The 21330-nt window shown below is 39.6% G+C and overlaps 1 protein-coding gene across 3 annotated transcripts in view; it reads left to right on the forward strand.

Annotated features, from left to right (window-relative positions):
* diaph1 (diaphanous related formin 1) overlaps positions 1-21330 on the forward strand; it is a 103496-nt gene that overhangs the window by 10444 nt on the left and 71722 nt on the right. For 2 of the 3 annotated variants that reach the window (XM_030739468.1, XM_030739469.1), the window contains exons 2-4: positions 17498-17524; positions 18929-19090; positions 19661-19762. In XM_030739468.1, coding sequence (XP_030595328.1) covers positions 17498-17524; positions 18929-19090; positions 19661-19762 — 291 coding nt within the window. The remainder of the gene's footprint in view (positions 1-17497; positions 17525-18928; positions 19091-19660; positions 19763-21330) is intronic. The other variant, XM_030739470.1, reaches the window with a different exon arrangement.

A 21330-nucleotide genomic window follows, 5' to 3' on the forward strand; every position in this document is an offset into this window, starting at 1 on the left:
AATTTACTGTGTCGATGCTTCGTTTAAACTCTGCAGCACTCAGCTGTCTCGGTGTAAGCGGCGCTCCTCACTAGCATTAGCAGCATTAGTGCTGACGTTTTTTTTGTGGGTTTATTGGGGGCTGGCAAACCAACATAGAACTGCATTACCGCCACCTACTGGACTGGAGTGTGAATCACTCACGTATACACAAGCACACATTCTAAAAAGCTCTCCGTCGCTGCGATGGATTTCATTTAACACAGAGTGGATCATCACTAGAGTTGCCACCTGTCTCGTAAAATACAGAACCCCGTATGTTACGGGACTCTGTGGAATACGGCTCCGTAACATGCGGGGTTCCGTACTTTACGGGACGGGTGGCAACTGTTGCTGACATGCATTTCCACGCCTCCACTGCTCTCTGTGTGTCTGTGTGTGTTGTGCTCGCTGAGAATTTCAGCTGCTATTTTTGTCTTTACTTCAGCTGTAGCTACCAGAACTGGTTTGCTAGCGAGCGCGGGCCATTAGCACTAGCGATGGTTCGGTACCGGAAGGCCCGCCCCCCAGGACCGAGGGACTCCTTCAAAATATTTTTTATACTTTAATCCCTTATTAGTGACTAAATATAGACCTGCAGTAGAAACGTATTTTCGAGAATGCTTGTGAATACAAAGCATTACAACATTACTCACACATGCGCCATGGCTAGTTTTTCAAAACACTCATAGCAGGCAGCGGTTTTAACTGCGCAAGCGCAAAGAGGCGAAGCTGTGACGGTGAGCTCAAGTAGTGAAAAAGGAAACGTTTTTCCAGCGTCCAAAACAGCAGCTTATTCTTTTAGTAACCACCATTAAATCTGTGAAACAGCTGGAGGTCCTTCATCAAGCACCTGATCAGCAAGTGTTAAGGTGAAGAAAAGAGAACTTTGTAGCTGCTCCATTCACCGCTGTTTGTTCACATGGCGAGAAACTGCATTACGGAAGTTAAAATATGCAGATAAACTGTTAATAAAAAAAAGTATTTCTTATCCGATTACTCGATTAATCGCTGGAATAATCGATAGAATACTCGATTACTAAAATAATCGTTTTATGCAGCCCTAGTATACACAACAAACCTTGGATCAACTATAATAAAGCTAGTTTCTGCTAACAAACAGATATCCACTGCATATTGATGAAGTACAAATCTTTTATAAGCAAATAAAAAAGGGCAAATTCAAAGATCATTTGCAGGACCTAAGAAAAAAGGTCCTACAAATGATCTGGCTCACGTGTCAGTAATTTTAAATGGCTCTCATCATTTACCCTGAGGCAGGCACACATCCCCTCTCACTAGCAATAGTTGCCGTTCACAACTCAACACTTAAGAAGAAATTTCCAGAGGTCCCGTTTCAGCAATGCTGAAATATTGAACCATTATCATAACTATTAACCTGACCTGCACACACATTGTTAGCCACTTAACTATTAGTAATTAACCAATAGCCAAAAACCTAGCCTCAGGTAGTGTACTCCTAGTGTCCCAATCCTGGATAACTGGTTATGTCAGGAAGTGCGTCTGGCATAAAATCTTTGTCAAATCAAACGTGTATCAATCTGCTGTGGCAACCCCTGTGGAAATGAGGGAGCAGCCAAGTGTACCTTTTATCCAGTAGCTACATTAGCCACATCACTGGAATAATCCTAAAGGGGTGCATTGTATTCCCTGTTTGCTCTGTCGATATTGTATTGCACAGATCAGAAAGCACTTGCTTTCTCTGGAGCTTGTTCTGACTGGATGCAAGAGCTGAGTTGTGTAATTTAAAAAAAAGAAAAAAAAAAGCCAGTGATTAATTTTCTGGGAAACACACACAGTGGAATGCATAGGCAGGTATACCACTGAGATACAATTACTTAGAATGCAATCTCACCTTCACTCGGGTTGTTGGGTGTGTGTGTGTGAGGCTTTTGACTTCTGATTACAGGCCACTGTTACAAAAGAAGTTTTTACTGTTAAGGAGATTTTTGCCTGAATAAATACAGGATGTAATTACAGCAAATCAAAAGAAACTGCATAGAACAAGTGTTATATGTACATACATATGGCCAAGCAAGTTTGGTTCAGCATGAGCTGGCTGATGGGTATGCCCTGTGATCAGCAGTTAGGCAGAATAGCCTATTTATTTCTTAAAAACAAACAGACAAACAAAAACCTGACATTGCACTGCAATACTGTAGCTGGGGAAAAAAAAAAAAGACTGCCCCAATATTTGTTTTATTATACAAATCTATTCCAGTATTACAAAGCAGAGTGTGTATTTGTTGCTGCTCCGAAGACACAAGGCAGATAACATTTTTAACATCTCATTTTCCAAGTTGTTGTGGGTATCTATTGTTTATTTGTTTCACTTTACAGAATTAAAGCCACTCCAGGGAATTAATACACAATGAAAATAATCTTCAGATACGACTGCATATGGTGTGATTGATCCATATTGGCCACACCAAGTAACTGGTTTCCTTTGTGAAAGCAGCCCTTAGTAACTGACTGCAAAAGATGTTGAAACACTTCTTTGCTTTTATTTGTTTATTTATTTTTTTCATGAAATGCAACAAGGACAGAGTTGTGGTTGCCAAGCTTTCTTTTTTTTTTTGCATTCTTCATAGTTCATAACAAGATGCTGAATTAGTTTTGAATGATGAAGGATGAAAAAGAGTCACAGTAAACAGAAACTGTCGTCACGACTCCATCTTGATCTTGTTAGATAGTGCAGGTTTCATTTTTGGTGTCAGCAGTGTACATTGTAGAGGAACACTCCTTCCGGTCTGCGATAGTTTAGCGGTGTGCCTGCTGCTGTACTTGTGTTTTCTGGTGTGATTGCTCAGTTTACTCTACTGGCTCTTTCTGTTTCTGTGTCATTCTTTGTCATGCTTATTTTCCCCTTACTCAGAATTGTTTTTGCTAAATGCCCATGTGCATATGCTGCTTACATCTATTGAATATTTACAACACTTTCATCCACTGCCACTTGAAGAACTTTGACTGTTCACTTGAAACTTATTAACAGGCTTCACTATTGTGGCTAGTTTTCTCTTGTCATTTACTTCAACGGCCACACCAAATTTAGACTTCACACTTATTTTGCTAGTTGTTACTTCTACTTTTTTTTTTTTTCCCTCTTCTCATTGTGTGCACATGCATGCATGCATGCTCAGTCATATACACATACGGAAATGTCAGTGTTTCCACCCTGCTATATTATTTCTCAAATTCTAAGGGTTGTGGCAGGAAGTTGTGCAAAATAGCGAACAGGATGCTTCCTTATTCGTCCCCATTATAACTTAACCTTATCTCTCTCTTTCCTCCCTTTCCATCAATTGTGCCAGAAACTACCAGTGGGCCAGTAAATATGTTGATGCTCTCTCTCAAAGGCCATGCAGATATAAAAAATGTAGAGCAGGGATTTATCAATAGAAAGAAATTGACATGTTTTACAGGCTGGAGATAGACACAAAAGAAACAATATTTCCAGAATAAATTAAGATTATTTCTGCTGTTGAGTTATAAGCCCCAGACTTTTTTAGTATTCAGAACTCTACAAAATAAATCCCATTTGGATGTGTTACGGTGGTATTGTGACTGAAGAGTGCCTCAAAATTGTGTCACATAATAAGCAAACCAAAGTGGGAGTTCTTAAAATTTAAGTCTGACATAATCTTAAATAGGATTTTCAACTAATGACTCCTTATTAAAAAAAAGTGTTATTATAACAGTGAATTTTCAGTTCTTTTTATATTGGTGAAGCTTCAGACAGAATTTTTGTGCTTTGTATCTGTGGCATGTCTATTTTTATCTGGTGTTGATGGAAGACTAAAGAGGTGTGAAAGTAGCATACTGTAGAGTTGTTAGCTGCCATTTTACTGTCAATCTATGATGTCATTTTATAGCTTGCCACACGTTTGACTTTCTGCTAGTGTGAACCAGGACCTTTTGCTGTCTTTCTTGCCTTTTAATAAGCTTCAAAACTGGTTACTTTTTTCATGTTTAGCTACTTTTAATCTTAAAGCATTTCTGTCATTTTGTGATTAGTAAACCAGTCAGGCCATGTTTACACGAGAACATTTTCAGTGGAAACTGTGTAATTTTACTGTTTTCGAAAAGTAACTCGTTCAGACATGAATGTTTCAAAACACAATTTCTGTTTACATGGAACCGAAGATGTTGAAAACACTGTAGTTCCCATTGCCAGGCCACAAGTTGGCAGTGAGGATATAGGAGTTGAAACCATAGTGTGCATGTGCCAGTACCCCGTTTTCAAAAAGTAGCCTTTTTGCTTTTTTACACGGAAATGGAGACCAGAGCATTTAGAAAACCCTTCACTCTGGAACCCATTTTCAAAAAGTATCGTTTTTATGCTGTTCCTGTGTAAACAGGAGGCTCAAACACATCAAAACTTGACCTTTTTCATCTGAAAATGTCCTGTAAATGGGGCCTCAGTCAATTAGGAATTGAATGGTTATCCCGTGTGTGTTCGTGCACGTTTGTGTGTCTGAAGTTTGTTCATGCTGTATGATAGGACTTGTTGAACTGCGAAAGAGATGCTGCTGTTTAAGCTGTCAGTATGCTTCTTCTCAATTGCCTTTTGGATTGTTGAATAGGTTGCCTGAATTCATTTTTCAGATGGTACCACTAGGCAGTGTGTTCTGGCATTTCTGACGTACACAGCTACTCTACACTAGACACATTTATTAGCAGTATGTCTCTTGGGAATTTTTTCCCCTGTATTGTAGGAGAATGCTTTTTGAGTGTGTTGAGCTGAGGGCATGGGGCTGCAAAACAAGGTCTAGTTCATTAATAGAGGCTGTTGCTGTTCCAGTGATTTATTTATTCATTTATAGGTCCATCCGGCACCGAACGATGTGCTAATGGCAGCCCCCGCTAGCAAACTGTGGTTATAGCAATCCGTTCTGGTGGCTACAGCTGAAGTAAAGAAAAAAATAACAGCTGACATTCTCTGCACAGTGACCACAACGCATCGTGCACCCACACACACACACACACTCAGCACAGAGCAGTGGGGGCGTGGAAAAAACTCGTCAACGATGATCCACTCCTGTTAAAGCCTGAAATTTTCCTCTTACTTCTCCTCGTGTTCATGCCAGCGTGCACGACCGTAGTGAGATCAAACGTGCACATTGTGAATGAAACTGTCCATGCTCTGTGGTAGATTGCAAATTGTGGTAAAATAATACAGGCGCAAGTGGTGGTAAAAGCAGCGATCTAGCCGAGGCGGAGCCCGTGGGGTGCGCTCCTGTTTGCTAAATGCAGTGACAGCAGAGTTCCGAAAATGAAGCGGTGAAATCCTCAGCCTGGCCCAAGGGTGTCTCAGCAAGGCACAGTGCCTGGCGATCAACCGCTAGCTAGAACACTGCAACTTGTACAACAGTTCCTAGTGATAGTTTGTTTTGGTCTGAAATCTCAGTAAGCTTGGCCACATGACACAGTTCTGTTTAGAGTGGCCTTCCAGTTTGAAGCAGATCTCAAAAGCAGGAAAAGGACTTCTGTGACCAGCTGCAGTCCAAGAAGTGGACTGTGTGAGACTAAAGAGGCATCTGAAATATTTTGAGGACTACCACAACATGCTTGTCTAATCAGTTTGTATTTTTGCCTTTTAGTCAGTGACAAATGATGCCATCACTAACCTCTGTATGTTTTGAGCAGCCAGGAAAGACAGGACTAGACAGTAGACTATAATACAGGTCCCTATAGATATGAATACCCTGAACTCTTGTGTGCCATACCTTTTGTTGTGTATGGGGTGGCTTAGTCAGGATTACCATCTCAATCCTCCTCCCCAGTCTTCTCCTAGAGATTATAGCTAATCTCAGACTGCTCTGTGTATCACCATGACTGTAAACAGCATGGGCCTATGTGTTGTTCTAAGAAATATGTGTGGAGGACAAAAATTTATGATGGTTTCAAGGCTTTGAGACAATCTGTGAAAACTGTTATGCTTCTTGTTATTCTGCCTTGGCACCCAAAGTCAGATTTGCACTCATTGCCTTATCAGGGGTAGAATGGCACACTGCCTTACCTACCTTACCCTGCCTTATCCACAGTATTCCTGACTTCGCGCCACTACCCATAATTCATAGCGGAAACCGGTAGTTTACTTCCGTTTGCGCTGTTTACGGTTGCGGGCTTACACATTTGCCGTTCATTTAAACATTTTGACACTGCAGTTTCTTTTACCTGGGCTAAATGGTACCACATGGGAGGTGGATACATTGCAAGGATGTTTTAAAAAGCAGCGAGGTAACAGTGCCTCACCCATCACTTGTGTAAATGACATGAAATTATGGCCTGAAGTCAGCTACATCGACATTATCAGTTACCTTGTTTTTCCAAGGCAACGTTGTTTTCCTTAAAGCAGCTGTAGAGCCGAGCCAGCGCATCGGCCATGCTAAGCGCTTAGCATGGGTCATGCTAAGGGAAAGTGGAGCGGTGGAGACAGTCAGCTGTTCCTGTATCGCTGATTAGGGAAATCATGTAGTGATGGCAGGTATTCTGTGGAAGGTATATCAATTATCTGGATATCAGTGTGTTCAGATCACTGAAACAGAAACACTGGACTGGCCGAAAGCTGTGATTGGGGAGACACGCAGCTGTCATCTTGCTAACTGCTACGTGTTTACATGAAGGCAGGCATTGTTTAAGCTTTGTGTAGGCTGTATGCTGTAGTGTCACACTATAAATAAAATAATGTAAAAAAATAAGAGGCTGTACATTAAAGGAAAACTTAAAACATAAGGAAAAAATATGGTAATAGGATGTGCAACTGGGTAGTATAATTTGGGGTAAAAGAACAAATTTACAGAATAAAATAATTTGAAAAAATGTACAGACTGATGTAGTGACAACAGCACAAGTTGAGTCCGAGCACATGTTCCAACTAATAAAGCCGCCTGTTACAGCACAAAGTAACCGAATTTTGTCATTAACTCTGGCTCTAACTTTGGGTAACTGGAAGTATAAAACGGAACAGCGGAAGTAGCAGTCTGTCATGGCAGCCTACCTATGCTCTTCCAGAAACCCGTGGATAAAACCCCAGTGCATACAATGTTCCTCTCCCTTTGGGCCATGGAGTGAGCCACATAGGCTACTATCTCCTGGGCTTTACCAATAGAGCAGCTGGACAGACGGTGTAATGTAAAAAATAAGTGTGCCTAACCTTATAGTCTGTTACTACTTACATTATAAGTTTAAAATTAAAATTCTGAATTACTATTCAAGACCCCTATGGAAACGTCAACAAGGGAACTGTTTGTCCTGCTCGGGATAGGGTTACCTGGGCCCTACCCTGGAGCCAGGCCTGGGGAGGGAGCTCCAGGGAGAACGTCTGGTGGTCAGGCATTAGCCTGTGGTGCCCGGCCAGGCGCAGCCCAAAGAGACGACATGGGCTTGCTCTCCTGCAGGCCCACTACCCGCAGGAGGTGTCGTAGGGGTCGTGTGCAGTGTGTGTCGGGTGGTGGCTAAGGGCGGAGGCATTGGTGGACTGATCCCCGGCTATCGAGACTGGCTATTGGGACATGGAATGTCAGCTCTCTGGTGGGGAAGGAGCCTGAGCTAGTGCGTGAGGTTGAGAGATACTGACTAGATATAGCCTGGGCTCTGGAACCAGTCTCCTGGAGAGGGGCTGGACTCTGTTCCAGTCTGGAGTTGTCCTCGGTGAGAGGTGGCGAGCCGGGGTGGGTATTCTTGTATCCCCTCGGCTTACTGCCTGTATGTTGCAGTTTTCACTGGTAGACGAGAGGGTTGTTTCCCTGCACCTTCAGGCCAGGGAACGGGTCCTGACTGTTGTTTGCGCTTATGCGCCGAATGACAGTTCAGAATACCCACCCTTAGAGTGGGTACTCTGGAGTGGGTGGGGTGCTCGTGGGTACTCCATTGTCTGACTCCATCGTCCTGCTGGGAGACTTCAACGCTCACGTGTGCTTTGTGGACTTGGAGAAGGCATTCGACTGTGTCTTTTGGGGTATCCTGTGGGTGGTCCTGCAGGATTATGGGGTGTCTGGGCTGCTGTTGTGGGCCATTAAGTCCATGTACAGCTGCAGCGAGAGCTTGATACATGTAGTCGGCAATAAGTCGAACTTGTTTCCTGTGGGTGTTGGACTTAGCCAGGGCTGCCCTTTGTCACTGATTCTGTTCATAATTTTTATGGACTGAATTTCTAGGCGTAGCCCTGTGGCAGAAGGCTTCCACCTTGGTAGCCTCAGAATCTCGTCTCTGCTCTTTGCGGGTGATGCGGTTCTGTTGGTTTCATCAGGTGGTGGCCTCCAGCTCGCAGTGGAACAGTTCGCAGCCGAGTGTGAAGTGGCTGACATGAGAATCAGCACCTCTAAGTCTGAGGCCATGGCCCTTACCTGGAAAAGGTTGGAGTGCCCACTCCAGCTCAGGGATGAGTTGCTGCCCCAGGTGGAGGAGTTTAAGTATCTCGGGGGCTTTTTCACGAGTGACGGGAGAAGGGAACGAGGTTGCAAATACAAGCGGCAGAAATGAGCTTCCTCTGAAGGGTGGCTCGCCTCTCCCTTAGAGATAGGGTGAGGAGTGCAATTATTTGGGAGGGGCTCAAAGTAGAGCCGCTGCTCCTCCACATTGAAAGGAGCCAGTTGAGATGGTTCGGGCATCTGAGTAGGAGGCCTCCTGGGTTCCTCTTGGATGAGGTGTTCCGGGCATGTCTTACAAGGAGGAGGCCCAGTGGCAGATGCAGGACATGCTGGAGAGATTATCTCTCGGCTGGAACGCCTTGGGGTCCCTCTGGATGAGCTGGTGGAGCTGGCTGGAGGTCTGGGCTTCTCTGCTTAGGCTGCTGCCCCCGACCCTGATAAGTGGATAAGTGTCCTATACATGGTTACATGTATAGGACAACTTTGATAAACCTCACCCCTCACACCTTGGACAATCTAAAAGGGAAAACAAAATGGTGTTGTCCCACACGATGAAGAATGAAGTTTACAGAAATCAGAAAAAGTGAAAGAGGTGACAGGTGAAGGTATTTAGTTATCTGCAGAATATGATCCAGTTTAAATCTTGACAGTAAGCAACATGGAGGCACACCTGATAACACTGCACCCTGGCAAGCCAGGTGAACTGGAGTCCAAAAAAACCCACAGACAAGGCAAACAAGATTTGCTTCTTTTTTTTTTACCTCTGTCCTCTTCATCGCAGGGCTTACAGCTACCTGCCAACTGGTGATAGACAAATAGCAGTTTCACAAGTAAACTTTATTCATTTTTTTTTTCTCTGAGGTTAATTATTTCTAAGCATGAAAGCTACCATCTGTTGGGAATCTTAAATGTTTATTGGCAGTGTTTACATGTCCTATAGCATAGTGGTTGCCAGTTGGCTTGGTGTGAGGGAAGTCAAGGTGTGTCATGGGATTTTGTGACAAACATACTTTAGTAATGCAATATACAACTATAAATTTATGTACACGCTCATTTCCCCCAAGAAGTCCTTGATAAAACCTCTGTCAAAGGCAATCTCGGTTTGTTTCTGCAAGTGCCAGATGGTGGAATTTATAAGGGCGATCAAAGGGTCTAATTCAAAGTGAGGATGTTAGTAAGGGGAAAAATAGATTGCTTTCTTGTGTGGTGCAAACCATGATTAATCACTAGTGCAGACAAGCCACCATTCAAAGAAAGTGGATAAGGAAAACTGTTAGGTAGCTTTTGCAGCCATTTCTGTTGTCTTTGGGGTTCAGGTGGAGCTAAAATGTGAACAGCTCTCAGCCTGAATATGTCATCTGTCTGGAGAAGTTGTCTAATGCTGACACATACACGTAAGCTAAAGAGGCACATATAAATATCCTTTTTGGGGGAAGAAAAAATAAATTGGCCTACATCATTTTTTTTTTTTTTTTAAATTAAATTTTTGTGAATGTGTCTGATAAGGTGATGAACCAAGTTGTATACTGTTGTATCCTAATTTAGTTGTGACCCACTAGATGTGGATGCCATAAATGGTCTGTGAAAGGGGCCTTTATCTGGCAATACAGTCAAATGTATGACGTGACGTAAAGTGAAATGTTGAAATATTGTCTTCTTTTGTTTTCTTTGGGCACAAAAAATTCTATAACCACTGCTCTAGTGGACCACAACCACAACCTTACAGGGACACTGACAATTTGATTTTCTTTCTAAAGACTGTAGAGGTATTTGAGTTTCCAAGTGTCCTGTTTCAGTAGTTGCTGAGGCATATGAAAAAAGTTTTGTCTTTAAAATAGAAGCTCAAAAATGGAATTAATTGTTTGGAACTTACATTGTACATTTCCACGTAAGCTAAAAATAGTTGAGATACAGCTATCACAGTTACTAATTTTTGTTATAAGATCAATATTAAAGTTGGAAATCTGTAAACAGTATGCGAATTAGTTTATGTGTGAGGGATGCGGTTACATGTGCTGATTGATGCTCCTCTCTTGTTGAGTTTAAATGTGTTATGTAGCAGACCATCACTTGAGACTCAGTCTGGATGTAACTATCATTTAAATTACCCTGATGGCCTAACACCTCACCAGTGTCTTTTTTTTTTTTTTTTTTTTTAAAGTCTGTACTGAAATGGCAGTGAGAAGTGTGCAGTCAGCTGGGATCCTTGAAACTTTCCGTCATGAAACAAATCAGCTTGTTTGGATGCATTCTAGCATCAGGCTAAATTACCAGTGAGCCAGTGGAAATCTTAATTGGTTCTTGAGCAGTTAATGGCTGTTACATATTGCACTTGTTCCATAAAGACTAAAGAATAACACCAACCCAACCTAATAATTATCTTAGTCTGGAATTTGAAAAGAACTAGAAGAATATGATCTGTGAAATATAAAATGTTAAACAGTGAGAAATTATTACAGTTGGCATTACTAATGGGTTGAAGCTACAGTTTGTCATGCGTGAATAGTGAGAATAAAAGAGCCTCATTCTGTAAGTGAGGATGGTGGGTGGGGATGTTGGGGTTGCTGCTAATATTGCAGGGCGATCAAGATGAGGTGGTAGTTGAGGGTTGATTGTATTATTTTAGTGGTTTTGTTTTGACCCATATGAAAGTAGAGTGCTTACCCCTACCCTCCTCCCTCTGAGGTCATAATTGAATTGTGTTCTATTAGTATCTGTGACTCAGAGTTTCTTCCTTTAAATATATTTCTCTGTAAAATCCTTGTGCTTTCCAAATTATAGGCTTAGCTTTAGTCTCTTTGTAAATGTGAGTTGTTTACTCTGCCCTCCTCCCATTGTTGCCTACATAGAGCTTTGTATGGTTACTGATGTGTGTTTTGTCTTTGTTGTATTTGCTCATGTGCATGTGTTTGGCTGTCTGCTTAGTTGAGCTCTTTTTCAAGAGCGCTCAGTAGCTACTTCCCAGATGTCATAATGGGCTTATTAATGAGAACATTAACTTAAGAAGAGTGAGATTATGTTTGCATTTGTAACTGTATGAGTTTTATCACCGGGTATATCCTTAGTTGTCGGTGTTGGAACGTTGTTGGTCGAGTGGATTAATCTTCAGCCATCTGATGCCGTTTTAATGTATAGGGGCCTGAACGTAATGTCATTTTAATTTTCTTACGACATATTGTAACCGGTGCAACATGGTGGCGTGCTGGTTAGCACCGTTGCCTCACAGCAAGAAGGTCCTGGGTTCAAATCTGTCTTGGCCTGGACTTTTCTGTGTGGAGCTTGCATGTTTTCCCTCTGTTTGCGTGGGATTCTTCTGGGTACTCCAGTTTCCTCCTGCAGTCCAAAGACATGCAGTTAGTGGGATTAGGTTAATTGGTGATATTAAATTGCCCTTAGGTGTGAGTGGTTGTGCTCTTTGTGTTAGCCATGTGTCAGGCTGACAACTGGGATAGCCCCCCCAAACCCTGAAAAGGGAAGAAAATGCATGGATGGACCAGTCCTTTGAGGTTTATAAAAATACAACATAACTGTGCATTAAAATTGAGTGGCAAACAATTACAACCAAAGAAAAAAACATTATCCATATTTAAAAGTTTGTAAATACCTCATTCTGTTTAAATCAACTAATTGCTTATCTCTCTGCTACTTTTGTAGAGTAATGGAATACAGTTTTTTTCCAGTTGGTTAAAACTGTGGCTGGTGTCTCTGTCAGTGTAATTGCCATCGAAGCAAGGAATGGGATAATTGTTGATTTGGCAAATGCATGTCTCGTTAACAGTCCCATCTGACAGCCTGTCCTCTGAGGTTTTCTGTGGTGCAGACTGGACTGTTTCTCATGCAGCAGATAAATTTGCCCTGAATGTTTTTTAAATGTTTATCAAAACTGTGTTGAATAATACTGACATTCATGTAACTTGCTTGCTGGAAAATGGGTTGGGGTGGTTGGGTTTTGTGTCTCTATTAACACAGTGGGGCAGGGATGAAAAGCAGTCATGCAGTAAACATGTCCCACTTGAACTGGCGTGCAATCATTATGTCTCTCACACATAGACCATCGGTGCACTTAAATACATCTTGAGTCAGTGAGGCGATCAGTAGCATTAAAAAGTATGCCTTAGAGAAATTCAGATATTGAAGAATTGGCTGACATCCAGTTTGGCAAGGGAGAAGTGTAAAGTCTTAACTTCACAGGTTAGGTAAAAATATTGCATTTGGGGACTTCCATTTGGTTTTCCAATTTTGGGAAAAAGTAAACTGACCTGACCTATTACACCCCCAACAACAGTGTAAATAACAAAATCCATTATATCCATCCTAACATGCAGATTATTTGATTTTCCTCTTTCTATGGATACCCATAAAGTCATGAGACCAAAGTGATTTCTGTGATAGTAGTGACTGCATTGTGCATTTGAAAGGTAGACAGAAATTACTGGGTGGAAAGCATGTATGCTATATATTGGTTAATTATGTTTTTGTTATTGAGTTTAGTATATTTCTGTCATTGGAATTCTTTTTCCTGAGTTACTTAAAAACATATATTTTTTTTTTGCCTTTATTAGATAGAAATATAGATACAGGCACATGTTAAGCTGCTGATTTCTTTTTTTTTTGCACAGGGCAAGATGTTTCATGCAAAGCCCCTTAGTTGGACTACATAAACTCAAAGGCAAGCCAGAGACACAATCAAAAAAACATCAAAAATGTGATACACTAATAGGCTGGGCTTGACAGTGATCCGTAGCTGGTGACCGCTGATAAGTAAATCATGCTGACAAAACAAAAATTCTGTAAATCCAGCTTAAGTTTCTGTTTAATGTCCTTAGGCTAATGATTTAAACACATTTTAATTGCAAAAGCTTTGCCCCAGTGCTTCAACACTTCCAGAATACTGTCTCAACCACTGGCTATTATTCTAGCTTGATAAGAAAATGTAAATGCCCCGAAATGTAATGTGCCTCACAGATTTTAATCAGTTTGCATAAGTTCAGTATGATCCATGCGGGCATCACGTCTGCATTTGCGTAGATTAATGTTCACAGTACACTGAATAGTCCTATATTGAACTAAAACTAAATTGCCTTTCAGTTGATTTATTAAAAGGAAACAATAACATACACAACATACACATCATATGCTGCATTTTTGTACACTTTGTGTTGTACATTCAATTGTAAATTGATGTAATTCATAAATCTATAAAAAATTACACATTGACAAAGTAAAACACTTTTAGAACTTCTATAAATTTCTTTAAAAAAGAACAAAAAGCTGAACCCTTTCATTTACAGAAATGTTCTGGCCCATTGTCATGGCACTTTTTCATTGTGCTTGTTTTATTTGGCTTTATTTAGAAGGGTCTAGAACTTGATTAGAGTCCACCTCTGGGAATCTGAACTGATTGGCCAGGAGATACAGTACTGTCACAGGTCTTTTTGTGCCTCCTACTAATGTAAGAAAATAGTAAAAGCTATTTTGTTTTATGCCTTCGTTTAGGTTGTAAGTATACATATATGTGTGTATCTATATTGATTTTTGCATTTAAGAAAATGTTTTCTTCAAAAAAATCAAAATAAAATCAGATTTTAATGTGGCATGTAAACACGATAAAAAGGTTTGGTTCTTTTGACAGATGTATGCAGTTAAAAAATTAAACATTAAATTTTCTAAAATGGAAACTAATTAGCAGTTCATTTTAGTGCTTTTGAATATTTTCTATTGCTCATTAATAAGTCAAAAGTATTTGTTAATAGGACTTATGATGTCAGCTACTGGTTGCTTGGTAGCTACGCTTATACTGCCTATTGTCAGAACTGAGGCAAGGAATAATTCAGCCAAATAAAGTTCTTGAGGTAAATCTGTATATTGACCCAGGACATGGGTGGCATTCACCTTTGAGTGAGAGAGTGATTCAAAGTTCACAGCCATGTTAGTGTTGGTTTTACTTCAGTGTCTGTCCTTGAACGAACCAGCCAAAGCCCATACTCAAAGTCCTTAGAACTTCTGTAGAGCGACTTAAAAAGGAAAGTTCAAAAAGGCCCCAAAGTAACTTGATAACCTTGAGATTACTTGAGATTGCCTAAGATTCCCACAAGGTTTTTTTTTTTTTTTTAAACAAAAAAGGGTATGATTGAAATCATACATTCATACCCATATCACATTTATAAAAGCTATTAAAAGACATCTCTTTATCCTTATTATCTGATCCTTCCGTCAACCTAGTGCTTCAATTTGTAGTGTCCATAAAAGTGTAAAAGTGGCCAGTCTGCTTCCCACCATTCTGCATTTGCTTGTTTTTTGTTCTTCCTCTGATTTACATAATCTTTCTCACCTCTATCAGGGCATCCTTAAATATGTATGCACAGAAAAATGCAGGTAGACAAGAAATGGCAACAGTGTGTGACTGGCTCATTATTTTTGCTGTCATAAGCAAAATGCATCTGCTGATTTGATTCTCTACAGTTGCCTGGTGTCTAAGACAGACACAGACAGAGCCATTTGCCTCTCTATTGTTGCTGCTGCCTTAAGGGCTGTATAATATGCGCTCTTTATATGTGCTGTATGTGTAAATGGTTGTGTTGGCATTTTGTAAAGGGCATTTCATTGAGGCAATTAGTGCAGCACTTGTCTTGTGTTTGGTGTATATCTCTCCTGACTTGCGACTGCTGAGTTTTAGTTTTTGATTACCATGTAATCAGACATGTAGACACCCATACACATTAAATTTGTTTTTTAAGCGAGTGTCCATATTATTACAGACAGTTTACAAAAATGTGCTTATTGGGATGTGTTTGCAGCTTAATGCTTCCTCCAGATTACAAAAGAGGAAGTCCAATATGTACTACCTCATCTAATGAGCTCACTGTAGATGTAAGATGAATCAGCTCATTTAACTAGCAGCATGTGCGCTTTTTAAAAATTTTAATAAAGCAGCTTTGTGAGTTTGCTGTTTGAGTTTCATTAGAGAAAAAAAAAACTTTTAGAACCCTAGTGGATTGAATTTCCATTATATAGATTTTCTGCTAATTGACAATCTAAAAATTTTGTAAAATTGTAGAAAATGTCCATCAAATGTCCACCTGGATACCAAGCAGATGCCTTTCGTTGGTTGTTTTGTGCAGACAGCAGAGCAAAACCTGCAGGTATTACAATAACATAAAAATATAGTAAAACAAAAATAAATAAATAAAAATAGCACAAAGTTGGTCTGTCAATTTATCAGTCATCAGGGCTGTTGCTGATTAAGATTTTGTTCATCAGTCATTTGATGACCAATCTTTTATTCATACAGATTGGGATGTATTAGAGACAACGATTAATCACACCCACTGGGAGAAAACCGTAGAGTGTAGAAGAAACTGTTCAGTAAATGCTACTATCTTAGTGGTTATGTGTTTTGTTTAATTCATTTGCCTTTTTCAGTTCTCTTTTTCTGCAGTTTTAAACAGTGAGTGGATTCATTTACAGTATTATGTTCAGGATTAGTGATGCACCAATAAGGCAGGGATAATGAATAATTTTGCTCAATATATGTTATGACTTTCTGATCCACTTACTCATATTAATATGTCAATAAATTCTTTCACATAGGTGGTCACTTATTAACGCTTACCCTGCTTAGCAAGCATCCAGTGGCTGTGACTTACTGTGTAGTCAGTCTTTGCACACACACCCAGTTGATTGTTGAGTCACCTTTTTTTTCTTTTTCTTTACTTTAACCAAACTTTGTTCAGTTTGGTGTTTCCAGGTTGGTTACGTTTTTGTTTATTTTTGTCCAGCCCACCTCTTCATGACTCTTCTGGCTCCAAAAATTGTCAGTTGTGTCTCCGTACATATTTTCCTAACTGTACTTGTGGTTTGTAAAGCGGAACTTACAGTTTGTCAAATTTAACCATGTGGTTTTTTTTGGTCTCCTCCTCCCACATATAGCTTTCTTCCTGGCTACTGTTCAGTTTCATGGCATTGTGTGTGCCTGTGTGCATGAGTTGAGGGTCTGTTATTTAAAGGCAGCTGTGAAAATGGAAACATCCTTCTCTCAATGGTTGTCCCCATAATTAGAGTGCCTTCTTATTGCCCTCCCTCTGTCTGTGTCCCTGCTCTTTACCTCTACAGAAGAATATCCGAGGAATTGGTCCTCTTTTGCTCTTTGTTTTTGTGTTTTCTAAATAAGAAGACAAAGGTTAACCTTTTGTGTGTTTGGGTTTTGGTTTCAGCTGCAGTAGTCACAATACCAAAGTTAACTTTCTTTATTTCATGCCTGACTGATCCTTGTGTCTTGTAGGTTAGCAACAGCACTTGGAGGTCCATATTGCTTTTTGTAATTTGTAAAAGCACAAGAAAGCAACATGTTATTAAATCAGAAATTTGCTACTAAGAGCTAAATATTAATATTGTCTTACTTTAATTTGGTAACATTCTTAAAAACACCCATTTAAAAACATCCATGCCTTTAGTGTTTGATATTTGGTATATGATACTGACATCAATTCACATGATCATACAGGAGGGATTTTGCTCTTACATGGACCTTGTCATTTATGGTTCACTTGATTTCCTGCAGAAACATTAATTGGTGTAGCCTGACCTCTAGTGGCAGAGACATGATGATACATTTTTCCTTTTTGATTTACAAATATGCTACTTTCTTCTGTGCACAGTCTCATTGATACCCCCTTGCTCCATCTTTGTTGATGATTTGATGAATGCCTATCACCTGCAATTACAGCCTTCCAAATGTCCTCCTTACTTCAACTTAGATTGTCATTCATTTAGATATATTAACTACTCTGTAGTGCTGAATATATATATATATATATATATATATATATATATATATATATATATATATATATATATATATATATATATATATATTTTTATGTTTCACTCTAGCTTTTTGTTAATCACCCTTGAATTCTGTAGATGATCTCCTGAAGCTGCTTCTTTCCATGAGTGATTTCTGTCTAATGGATTCTTCATTTTTCTTCTTCCTCTTCCTTCTCTTTCTCATTTCTTTTACCTGCCATCTGGTTGGTTTTTCTTCCCCTTTCTTCCCATTTTTCTCCCTCTCATCCATTCCTCCACAGACACTCAAACGGCTGTTTCCTGACGAGGTAGGTTTGTTACAGCTTGTCACTGTCAACCGTGTGCTCGACTTGTGTGTCAGATAAAACCATTGCACATTTAATGTCATGTCACTGTCTGTCACAAGCTTAATCCACCATAACACACTTGTTTGGTATCTGTGTCTTGTCCCATGCTATACTAAAGTTAAATGTGCATGTTTTCAAGATGCACATTGACAGCATGAAATGCTTGGCACATAAACTAGTGATGCCTTCATGTGCCTGCAATGAGAGTGCCAGATTTTTGAGTCATTATCTAGGGTTGCTATATTATGTGCCAAGGATACATACACCATAAAGCTGATGTTGTTTGCTTTTTTATTTTTAAAAATCTGAACTAACACTCAGTACTAATACTGAAAGTTTACCACTTAAAGTCATTAAAACCAGAAGCTGGGATGTCCGAGATTTTTGGTAAATTTGAGTCTGCTCTGCCATTGTTTACGGCATGTTGACTTTGTGTGGCAAAAACCTTTTGAGCTCTCCTTAATCATCATCTAAGGTTTTAAAAAAGTTTCTGCTCTTGTAGTCCAATAGCCCTTTTCAGACGTGGAATATGTAACATTGTTAGCTCCATCAGCCTAATAAATTGGTGTTTTTGTGTTAAATCAAGCATATGGGACTTAATTCGGCTTAATTCAGAGATGATGGGGACACATTTAGAGACAGAGCTGTGCGCTTGTAGAAAGTGGAGAGAATATGAAAGAGGGAGGAGGAAACATGACTTAACAAGTACGATTATTTTAAGTTCTGGTGATATTCATGATGATTATTAAGGCTACAAAATAAAACTATTTGTAAAATGTAATAGTAAGTCTAGTAATACATTTCAGGTTTCATTTTTTAATGTTATCTATTAGTTTTTGAAGCATTAAATAAGCATTAAATCCTCATTCTACAGCTCAATCTAAAGCATGCCAAGCATGCTTGTCCAGGCAGATGGAATGTATAAACACTGACTGATCTCAGCTACTCAGTGCTTTAAAATTGTATTTCTCATGGTGTTTTATAGATCATGAACTGGTTTTATATAAAAGACATGGATGTTTAGATTGTGTATTCCTTATACTGGATGCACAAAGAATTTTGGAATGCACTAGAGGACGTGCCTTTCCTTCACTCTCTCCATGGTAATTGCATCCTGTATGGCTGTATTTATAACTGCACAGTGGCAAGGATGTGTGTTTAGATTGAGACCAAGGAAAATTACCGTCTGATCTTTGGAAAGGGGTACATATCTGAAAAGGGCTAAATATTAAAATAAGGGAGAAATGTCTCTTGAGTACTTAACACTACATACGGTTTAATGGCTAATATTAACATAAGAGTGGTGGCTAGTCTCTGTAGTTTTCTTACCACTTTCTCAAACTCATGTTATGTTTGCTAATGCAGCTCGAGCGTTTCACCAGCATGAGGAAAAAGGACAAGGAGAAGCCTGGACCCCCGCCAGGTCACCGACACTCTTCAGCTGCCAGCTATGAGATCAGTGCTCAGAGTGCCATGCTGCATGATCTTTCTGACGACTCTGTCCTGGAACTCTTTGAACAGATGCTGGTGAGAAAAACTGTGTGTGTGTGTGTGTGTGTGTGTGTGTGTGTGTGTGTGTGTGTGTGTGTGTGTGTGTGAGAGTGTGTGTGAGAGAACTATTTGACTTTTGAGGTGTCTCATAATAATCATTATCTTGACTGTTCAGCCATAGAAACTTTTCCCTTGGAAAGCATGCGATAATGTCAGTAGACTGACTGTAGCTGTGTAAGAGTTTATTCTGTCTTGTTGCAAGTAGGATTTGACAAACATGTTAAAAGAAAAAGAAAAATAATATATCTCCTTAGATAAGCAAATTGTATCCTAAATTGAAAAGGTGTCTAAATGATATCATCCAGTGATTCTCTTCAGTATCTTAGAAATAAGAAAGCAGTGTTTAAACTGAAGATCTGTGAGTGTCTTTTAGTGTCTTGTAGCTAACTCTTAACTTGTAATTATAAAAATATATGGATTACATTTTCTTGTTTTTGTTTAAATTATTGCTTGAGTGCACAGATTTTCATCATTTGTCTCAAAATGTTTGTCTCAGTTGCACTTCATTATTTTTCTTCTTTTTTCTTTCCTTCTGTCTTTCTTCAGGTCGATATGAACCTAAATGAGGAAAAGCAGCAACCTCTGAGAGAAAAAGACATTATGATCAAACGAGAGATGGTCTCCCAGTACCTCCACACATCTAAAGCTGTCAGTACCTAAAATACCTTAAATAAATATAGCGAGTACGGGGTGCTAGGGCGAATGTGCTGGCAGTTTCAAGCAAGTCATTATTTTTTCTCTTTGGCTAGAACTAATACATTTTCTAAAGCATTTGGTCCTTTATGTGCCTTATAGGATTTTTTTGTGAAATTCTCAATAAATGGTAGCACCTTTTATAATAAGTTTTGTTAATAAATAGTAAATTAATAGTTAATTCAATTTAAAAGTTACTTAATAGGTATTTACTGTTACAAACATCAAATTAGTGAATGGTTATAGTAATGTTGCATTTGATGTTTATAATTTTTGTAAATTGTTTCTAAATTGCACTTAGAAACATTATTTGAATGGCTATTAAAAAATAAAATAAAGCATTTACTGATGTTAATAGTAGCTGTTAAGGAACATAAGGTAGGTTTAGTCATTTAGACCAGAGGTCTCCAACTCCCAGACCGTGGACCTGTACCGGTCCGTGGGTCATTTAATAACAGGCCGCACTTAAAGAATAATTAACTTTCATTATTTTCATTTTACTTATTATCTGAGTGTGTTTTATTTTGAAAAATGGGCAGATTCTCGCTGTTACATCCCTTTATGACTTCTTCTTGACGTGTCAAGATGCTTCTGTTCACGTGATAGGTCACCGCTAAAATTAAACCCAGAAGCTTCACTGTTTCCTGTGCCTGTCTAATGAAATCGGTTGCTTGACCTACATAATGCTCTTTTAAATATTTGAGTGCTGAACTAGAGTAGAAAAAATATATAAGAAGTAGTCCATTCATATTTAGCAACACCGGGGATGGCAGTGAGGTGGACCCAACCATCAAGCTGACTCTCCGGTGCTTGACACCGTGGCTCTGCAGCCACTCTCCACGTGAAATCAAAGCTTGTATTGGTGATGCCAAACCCAGCCAAACCACAAGCTAGCAAAAATGAGTAGCAGAGAAACAAGCTCAGGGCTCACACTGATTCAGCGTGTATTTTTTGGGCTTTATAGAGTAAGTCACCTGAGTTGAAGTCGCACAAATCGGGTTTTCGCTCTAGTCAGATGGCTTCTGCAGATCCCGATTTTTCCTACCGTTAATTCCAATAAGATCATCACCTAAATCAGTCGGATTTTTGCCTATCTCAGGTGAGAAATCTGGTCCCATTGTAATACATTTCCAATTAAATGTGATTGCATAAGATGAATGAATTTAGCGCTAAAGCCCTCCTCAGCTCCCGTCTACCCACTTCCATGCATCAGCTCGTCCATGCACAACTACTCACACTAACAACGCCTGGAGAAGCTTTAGTGTCTATATCATTTCACTGGAGACGGTCATGGCAGCGCAGGAGGCAAGCAAAAGATACAAACTCGCACCTACGAGCAAAAATATGAGATTATAAAATTTGCAGAAGCAAATCTAGAGATGAAGCAGAAGCAACTGCAGCGAAATGTCGGATATTTGGAAGAATCTGACTTACACTTAAGATGGATTTTTTACAAGTCGGATGAAATTCCATGTGCCATTTGAATCTGGCTGAGGCAGTTTCTACTGTAACTGTGTCTCTTA

This window comes from Archocentrus centrarchus, chromosome 10 (assembly GCF_007364275.1).
Source record: "Archocentrus centrarchus isolate MPI-CPG fArcCen1 chromosome 10, fArcCen1, whole genome shotgun sequence".
Taxonomy (NCBI): Eukaryota; Metazoa; Chordata; class Actinopteri; order Cichliformes; family Cichlidae; genus Archocentrus; species Archocentrus centrarchus.